Source organism: Toxotes jaculatrix, chromosome 12, assembly GCF_017976425.1.
Source record: "Toxotes jaculatrix isolate fToxJac2 chromosome 12, fToxJac2.pri, whole genome shotgun sequence".
In the NCBI taxonomy this organism is placed as follows: domain Eukaryota; kingdom Metazoa; phylum Chordata; class Actinopteri; family Toxotidae; genus Toxotes; species Toxotes jaculatrix.
Genome location: NC_054405.1, coordinates 9095213 through 9104140, shown reverse-complemented (window position 1 = coordinate 9104140; position 8928 = coordinate 9095213). Strand labels below are relative to the sequence as shown.

General features: G+C 38.3%; 1 protein-coding gene across 1 annotated transcript; it reads right to left on the bottom strand.

The window, feature by feature from the left end:
• Positions 1 to 3409: 3409 nt before the first annotated feature.
• On the bottom strand, positions 3410 to 7743 carry cldn7b (claudin 7b). The gene is made up of 4 exons (XM_041052058.1): positions 7247 to 7743; positions 4868 to 5032; positions 4675 to 4759; positions 3410 to 4484 (listed from the first exon to the last, which is right to left on the bottom strand). The coding sequence occupies exons 1-4, from the start codon at positions 7467 to 7469 to the stop codon at positions 4334 to 4336; spliced, it is 624 nt and encodes a 207-aa protein (XP_040907992.1). The 5' UTR covers positions 7470 to 7743; the 3' UTR covers positions 3410 to 4333.
• Between the last annotated feature and the right edge of the window lie 1185 nt (positions 7744 to 8928).

Below are 8928 nucleotides of genomic sequence, written 5' to 3'. Positions count from 1 at the left end.
TGAACATAAGACAACTTTGCACTTTTTGAAATGTTTTGAATGTTTTTGCTATTGTGAGATTCCTATGGTAAAGATCCCATAACAAGAGACAGTTTTTTTTCTGAGTGAAACATTGAGTCAGAATCCAAAATGTCCTTGTTATTTTTATGTATTTTACCGTCCGAAATAGTCACACATTTAGTATTTAGCCACACGTTCCATTAACCTTTGAGAGCAAAGTGAAATAAGTGCAGCACGCTACACATCTGATCTTTATTGGCCTATGTGGCGATCGGTCTGTTTAACTGCTTTATGTTGCCATGACTACTGATAGCCAATAGGGCAAAGATTAAGTAAATATTCTGACTGAATGCAAGAAGGAATTTGGAGTTTTTTTGTTTTTTTTTTTTAGTTGCAGTTGTATCATTCTGAGAAATATCTACCTATAGTTGAAGTTTAATGAAGCAAGTTCTGTGCTAATTTGACTGGATGAAGATTTTAAAATGCAAATGTTGGTGCATTGGGCCTGTTAAAGCAGAAGATCATTCCATGTTCGCATGAAACAAGTGTGAGTTTGTATGACTTTATATGCTTTGGGTTTGGGCGGACTGTCTTAAGACTCATTAAATAAAAACAAAGCACATAGATCCGTTGCCATTGTTCTGTTTCTCTGCCATGACAATAGCTGATAATTGTACCTATTTTGAAGATAAGTGCCATTATTAGATCATTTTGATTATTAAAATTTCTTATATGTAACAATCTATTGTTACATATAAGAAAATTGTCTCAGCATTGGTTTGAATATGCAGTGCAGGGTCCAAGAAGTATTTAGATTTTTTGCATTACTTGTGGGTGTGTGCACAGCCATCTCTTCTGCTAATGTGATCTAATACCTTGATTTTCTCTATGCATGTTGACAGAAAGCTGCAGAACATTCAGTTATAGCATAGACTCCATGCAATGATGTGCCTGATCTCAACTCTGAGCTGTAAGTGTTTTATGTTCTTTTTACTTCAAGCACTTCAGCAGGTGTCACTTGATGGGTGATATTTGTCAGTTCAGGTATGTGGGTCTAAGGACTTTTTTGTGTGGAAGGCATAGGTGATGAAATTTTGTGTTTTTTGATTTTTTGTTACACTCTGTACAACTAATTGGATTAAACCCAAGGATCACATATTGCAGACTGGAAAACAGAGAGTGTAATACTTGGGTTGTTTGCACTATGTGACCCTTGATCAAATAACATTTTTATAGCCGTGCAGTGACCTGCCCACAGAATCATCCTGCACTGTGTTTTAAAAGAGATTTAGACTGAGTCATTGAAGAGACAGAAAGTTGTGTTTTTAACACTGATGCCAGTGGTGAGAACATAAGTTTACCCATGTTGAAGCAAATCCATTTCCCAGAGCAGGATCTACTGCATTTTGTTTGATCAAGCTACTCCTGTGGAAGGGTTTTCCTCAGTGTTGGCCTATTTGGCTCATATCTTGTTGGAATGTGAGCTAGCACTATGAGTCATGATGATTACCACTCATGTGATATAAGCCCTGGTGAGGAGCCAGTTTCTTTCTAGTAATATATTTGACAAATACACCGATGTTCTAAAACGAATCATCAATCATATACTTAAAATGACTTTGCAAAAATATAACCTGAAGGCTTCACCAAAGACAGAACTACATTAACATGGCTATAGATTGACAGAATGGAATATCAAGTCAAGTGGCAGGAGCAGGTGTTTTTGTATTCACATGAGAAAACTATTGAAAATGACATCAGATAACTCAAATATGTATGTATAAGTATTTTGCAGAGGAGTCCAGTCTTGTCCAGTTTGTGACAATAGTTTGGACAGTGGGTTCACTAATGTGGGTAATAAGGCTAATAACGCCTTTTCTCATTTTTCCCTTTTGTAGTCCAGTAAATGACCACTCAGATACAGCAGTGCATCATTTACAGTCAGGATGACAGTATTATCGTTCAGTGATTCAGTAGCTCAGAAATGTGAGTTGTGATGGCCCAGATTTACTGTGATAAACAGCCCTACATTTGTGATCAGTCATATTGTGGTCAGAATCTATGCAGGGAGGCAACTGTTTTCCAATAAAAAGTCTTATTTTAACCTACAGCAGAGAGGAGGAATAATCCGGAAACACTCTGAATGCTGAATACACACAATGTTAGTCAATGATTAACTAAATGAATGCATCAAAGAAGTATGTACCCAATTATTATCATTATTTGCATGAATGAGGACTTCTCCCCCCAAAAGGTTGTTTTCCCAAAGCAATGTTGTTACCACAGTGAAGATGCTATCTCATTGGAAAAGAAGAAAATGGATCTCTTCTTTCAAGTTTATAGGACAGAGGCAGACTGGGGTCAGAAACTTTGGCCACTTAGGAGTGAAATCGTTCTCATTACGACTTTTATGATCTGGCCCGAGGGGAGGAAAGAATAATGATTAGAGAATGGCAGGCAGAATGAGAACAGAGGAAAGGCAGAACTGGAGCAAGACACCTCTGGGTCTAATAAATCACAAGAATCCTAACCTGAAGACATAAGCGTAATGACAAAGTGAGGGGAGATGAGGCACTGTGAAAACACAGGAGGAATAGGGTGAATTCAGATGCTACGCTATGGTGAAATATTACTTCAGTGCTTTTCCCACATCATGTAACAGCTTTAAATGCTTTTGAGAGCAATCTGAGATATACCATTTGTAAAGTACATTAAATGAAAGTGTCCATACAGTTCATACAACTACTTACTAATACTAAAAGCAGTTGCCTGTATACACCACAAGGTGGCAATAAAAGCAAAGCAAAACTTTCATTTTGTTAGCCATCATAATGCTGTGGATCCATCCACCTGCACGAAGATGGCTTCCAGCCAGAGAGGGAGGTGTGTCTGATCGTTTCAGATCCCTTCCTCAGAGGGAAAATCAGAAATGTTAGTGAGTCATGTCTGCTCACTAACATTTCTAAATTACAGAATACTTATGTGTTCATAGTTACAGAAGGTCCCCACGTCAGGTGTATCTGCTGCAGAAAGCATGATTTGTGGACCTGTTTTCTTCAACACTAGAGAAGAACTAACCATATGTTTTAAATGTAGTGGATTTCTGGGTAATAAATGGAAACAAGCAAAGTAAAATATATATTTAAAAAAAAGTAACACAGCTAGACAGAGGTATCTCCAATCACCAGGAAGCTTTCTGGTCACCAATGTATATTGTAGTCTCTTTATTTTCATTCCTTTAAATATTAAAATCAGCTTTAACATTTATTTTGGAAATTATCCTGGAAATTTTTTTTTTCTCCCTTCATTTTCTCAAGCAGTTTGAGCTGTATTGTGTATGAAAAAAGTGCTATGAAAAATGATGTTTACAAATAACTCTTTTGCAATAAGGTACTTTCCAAAACCCAGAGATTGTACATTTTTCACTTTTATTTTATGTACAACACAAACTTTGCAAATCACAATTTTAAAAGTTTTTAAAAACTGAAAATCTGATGAGTGCTGCAAATAGCTACTGTGACTTAAAAAAAAAAACGTAATCCTAAGCCAAGCCCATTCACACAGTCATGACAGAACAAAGCGACAAATAGCTCACAACATTTTTCATGCTGAATGTTTATCAGCAAAAACTTTGGCAATCTGAGTTAATAAATGAATCAGAAAGTTGTTGTATAGTTAAAATTTCACTCCAGCACTTGATTAAAACAAAACAGTTACTGAATGCTTTCCCTTGTTCATATAAATAGGGCACAAATACATAGAAATGATGGTAGCAAATTGCTTATCAGGTGCCAGATGAAGAACCTTTATGCATTTAGCCTACAAGGCTTAAGCGTTGTCCTTTGCCATATCTGAGTTCTATTCAGTGCAGTCAAACTATTTTCCAGACACACTGGATATTCTAATGCACCGAACATTGTAGTACTCAGCATGTGAAACATATTTACTACATACAAAGTTGTACAACATCATGGGTGTTTCACCCCGAGTTTAACTTAGTGCTTTACAGGTGTCAACTAAGTGGATAGTATATTGCATAGTGTACAAATCAGTAAGCACAGACTACAGTTCCAGATAGGGCAAGGCCAATGAGAGCTTTCTTATAAGTAAACAGCTATTATTTAAAATTTTATTTGCGATTTTTAAAAATAATATTACAGTAACATCACAGGGTAGCCCTGAAGAAACTAAAATACAAAATAAAATTAAAAAAAAAACAGACAGGTACTGATCGCCTCCTGGGGTACATCCTTTCAGTGTTTCACTCTCTGAGTTGGACTAGCACAAATGCCAAAGTGTTCTTTCAGCCTCTAACACCGAGTCCCTCTGCTGTTCAAACATATTCCTTGCTGCTAGGGGGTCTGGAGATGGGATACTTCGGTGTAGATTTGCCTCTTGGGCAGGAAGCTGCCAGCATGCCACCTCCCACAACAGCCAGGAAGGCTCCAGCCCAGGCAATGAAGATGGCAGACCCAAACTCGTACCTTGAGAAAGAGGTTTACAGTCAGTAAAAAGGGTAAACAGGTAACAAACACGCACACTACATCTGAGTAGCACTTGAAGAGTGGATGAACACATGTGAATGTCTGGATACAGAAAGGGGAGGAGGAAGAGGAAGCGCTTTAAAAATAAATAAAATAAACAAACAGAACTGAGGCATTGCCATGTACTTACTTGGTATTGACGGGGGTGAAAGGGTTGTAGAAGGCCTGGATGATGTCGTGGGCATACCAAGAGCAGGCAATGATGGAACACAAAGCTGTAAGAGATTAAAGAACATTAACACTGAAACTGTTACGAATCCAGGGAGAAGGAAAAGGGAAAATAAATAAATAAATAAAAGCACTGAGATTAAAAGGCATCTTACCTCCAATCAGGATGATAATGCCACCAGTCATGGCAATGCGGGACTTGCGTGCTTTGTCATCTCCTCCACAGGTGGTGCACTTCATTCCCATGCAGGCTACACCCAGGCCAGCTACTGTTACGATGATACTCACAACCATGAGGGCGCGGGTTGCCTGGAGGGCACCTGGATAAAAGGACAGAAAAGGGTTAATCCGTTAGCGACTGTGACAAACAAATAGCATTTATTAACAGTTGGTACATAATGGCAAGGGTGTGGCAAGACCTGACAGGCTTCATCAGAGTCAAACAAAAATCAATCAGTTATAGGGACTGGATTTAAATTCTACAAAAATCTGTGTCAATGACACTTGTATCAAAAACCTCAGCTTATTTTTGCAGAGTTGTATTTATGTGCTTCGAGGACACCTTTATGGGGGGAAAAGCAGTGTAAACAAGCACTGTTCATGTACAACAGACTGGCTTCTGTCTCTTGTGTCTCATTGCCGCTCCCTATAACAACGCACCACAGAAACTGGCTCTAACCGGAAGAAGGGGGGGGTTGCTGTGGGTGTGTGGGTTTGCATGTGAGCAAGTCAGAAACAGGTCTAACCAGGTTTCAGGTTACATTACGAGAAAGACACTCCTAATTTCATGTACTCGCAGTCCACTTTTCAGCAGGTGGACATTTCATAGATTGACACTACAGTCCAAGAGAAAAAAAAAAAAACACAGACCAGAATGTGAAGAATGTCCCAATATGGCTTCAACCAATGAAGCAGAATTTTAGAAGTCTAGTTATCAAACTTCTTACAGCTTTGGTATCCCACATTCCCAAACTTCAACACTTGTGTGTTAGCACAGTCTGAGGAGGTATTTCTGAGTAATGAGCCATTATTTGTGCACTTGTTCCGTATCTAACCACAGCTTTAATCACACAGCGTTTATCAAAGTTGGTTCGTGTTCATGTTTGATGAGGCGATAAGACACGTTGTGCAACAGATATTCTATCAAACGTTTTGATAAATCAAACAGAAAACAAATAAATAAATAAAAATCAACACATAAGCTATTTGGGGGGGAAAAAAACAGTGAAGTGCAATTTAGTGAATAGGTTGAATCAAGTTGAATAAACAGGGAGGAACCTGTATACCAAACTGTAGAGGCAGTTTATGCCTGAGGGCAGTCTGTCAATCAGTTCAATTTGAAACATGCACAATAAAGAATCTGTCATGCTACCATTGACCCACTTAGCCACTGCTGTATGATAGCAGATAGGAAGATAAGGGACAGTTCATACAATAGCAAAAAGAGTTATGATTTTTGGATTTAACGATAACAGATGTTTCAAATTCTTCATTTAACTTCAGATTTTCCCTTTTTCTTAGCGGCCTACATGACAATCAGTGAATAAGCAGAGCATTTCAGTTCATTTTCCTGAACTACTCATACTGCCACATGCCGTAGCAGGAAGCACGGCCAGCTGTAACAGTTTAACCTGTTCATTGTGTGCCACACTCAGTTTTGTATTGAAAAAGTCAACATTTTTGGGCCCAGAGTGTAACAAAGAATGGTTTTATGTTAATTTTACGCCCTTTAGGCCAAAGACAAAGCAGCTGTTTGTGAGGTTGGTATTTAGACATGTTGACTAAACAGTGGCCCATACAGGTGTTGTTTGACCTCTAACTACCTGTGTAATTTAAGTCCTACAATATGGGGTTTTCCACACATGCAGGAGGAGGGGGTAGTTAGCTATACCGGACAATGGCTACAGGGCGATCATTGTCTAGGTGGAAAAGTAATAAAGCACACATTCCCGCCTATCAAATGGAAAAAAATGTTTTTTTAAATTAACTTTTGTTTTTATCTAACAGATGATCTGTTACACTGAGATGAAGCTGCTCTGCTGCACAGTGCAGGTGAGGCCTGATAGCGTGGCTGAAACTAAGTAACTGCATTCTGAGACTGACTGAATAAAAAGGGGAGTTAATAAGTGACCAAACCGGTTAGTCCAAGACACAGGAATCTAGAAACCGCTCAGAACCAATTGTACAAAATGGCCTAAAGAAAAAAGCGTCTATAAACCAACAGGTGTATGTTTGTCACGCAACACATCCTGTTACACGTTAACTACAGTTTTTCGTTAAGATACGGTCTTTATAATAAATTATATTAACATTAAAAGATAAGTGATACAAATATGTTTGTGTGTTTGGTTTTGTGTTAAAAAAAAATAAGAAAGAAAGAAAAAAAATCAGATACTCAAGGCAACATTTTAACGGCCCTTTCAAGGGCTTTCAAAATAATAGGCCTGTCCAATATATGACCAAAAAAGTCTTTAAAATGTGACTTTCAGAGAAAATAACTTTCATACTTTGAATTTAATAATTGTGTTACTCACTGTTGAGCTGCAGGATGGAGTCGTAGACTTTGCACTGGATCTGGCCTGTGCTTTGGAAGGCACAGGACATCCACAGTCCTTCGTACATGGCCACCGCTGTGATGATGTTGTCCCCAACATAAGCCGACATCTTCCACTGGGGCAAAATGGTGCCAACTACCAATCCAATTACGCCCAGCAGGGCCAGAGCGAAGCCCAAAATCTGCAGACCGGAGTTGGCCATTTCTACTTCTGCTTCTTCTTTTTCTTCAAAAACTTAACGTCGACTGAACAAAAGCGACGTCCACCTGCTCTGAAGGTACAGATCCCCCCTGTCCTCACAAACTGTAGGTTTTCAGTTAAGTTCGCTTTGCTGCTGACAAAGTTACTTCTTCACTTACTTGTTTTCTTATTCCTTAGCTTTCTGAAATAAGTAAGACAAACTGTGATATCTCGGTTTATAAAGAAATTCTCTGTCCGGCTCTTCACGCACCTGTTCCTCTGCCGCACCTTGAATGGGGAGGGAGCAGCGGGGACGAGCTTTTTTAGGCGGTTTCTCCTACAGGTGGGCGGGGACGCGCACGCAGTTTCGACTCATCAGTCGTAGCGGCAAACACCTGAAGTTTCGTGATGTGTTTCACGAAGCCAGACCCCTGCGCCGGAAGACACCATACATAGGTGGATATACACATACATAGATAAATATAAATAGACGGATATCAATAAACAAAACAGACGCTGACGTATTTAGTGAAACTACAACAAGGTGAAATCACAACAAGTCTGAAACACTGACAACCTATGTGAAATTTCAATAAGCACAGATTATATGAATAGTTAAGTTAATGTGGTTTATGAGGATTTGGTTTATATGATATGTGATGAATATGAATGACATAGAAAATAGTTTGAATTTACTATTTTTGTATGTACTGTGTTTGTTTTTGTAAGAAACCATGGAACATTTTTCAAATGAGATATTATTTGATATTTTTCAAAATAAAAGTGGACACTTGAGACAGCATTCGTCATATAAAGTAATCAGTGAGCAGAAAACAAAAGAAGATTATAAACCTCAAGGTATTTTGTAATACTGTCATTTTTAACATTTCTAAACGATTAGAATAACCACTCACAATACATGGCGTTAATATTTAAAGACACAGTACATATTTTCGATTAATGCATCAGATAAGAATTGAAACTTCCACCTTATAAGATAGAGATCTGCCTATTCTTTAAGTATTTATAATGCTATACGTATTCTTGAATAGGTAAAGCAACAATAATCCATGACTCCATTATTTAGTTGTGTACTGAAGCCCAGACCTATCTCAGAACACTGCATAGCACCCTGTTGTCTTAAAAAAATGTAGGGCTTCACATAAGTGTGACATTGAAAATTGTCCAGAATGGGAAGTTGGATTAACATAAGTGGAAGCTGTGTAATTGTAAAATTATTGTAAGTAAACTAAGCATTGTACTCTGCAAACATGAGAGGGATTTATTCTCAGACATTTGAATCATACACAAACTGAGCAATCAGAGTCTAAACATGTTAGCTGGGTAACAGGGTGTCATGAGTATAGGCATCCTCTACCAGCAAGGAATACGGCTGTTTTACATAGCTGGAAATGGATGGGCCAAGTCATTTTGATGAACTAATCAATTTCAAGACACCTTTTGTTGAGTGTTACATCCTT

What these genes read in the sequence shown, in the direction of transcription:
- cldn7b (XM_041052058.1), bottom strand. Translation starts at nt 7,469, where the DNA reads ATGGCCAACTCCGGTCTGCAGATTTTGGGCTTCGCTCTGGCCCTGCTG. An exon ending in CTCCATCCTGCAGCTCAACA is followed by an intron (nt 5,033 to 7,246) that starts GTGAGTAACACA and finishes CCTTTTATCCAG; the next exon opens with GTGCCCTCCAGGCAACCCGC. An exon ending in CATTATCATCCTGATTGGAG is followed by an intron (nt 4,760 to 4,867) that starts GTAAGATGCCTT and finishes AATCTCTTACAG; the next exon opens with CTTTGTGTTCCATCATTGCC.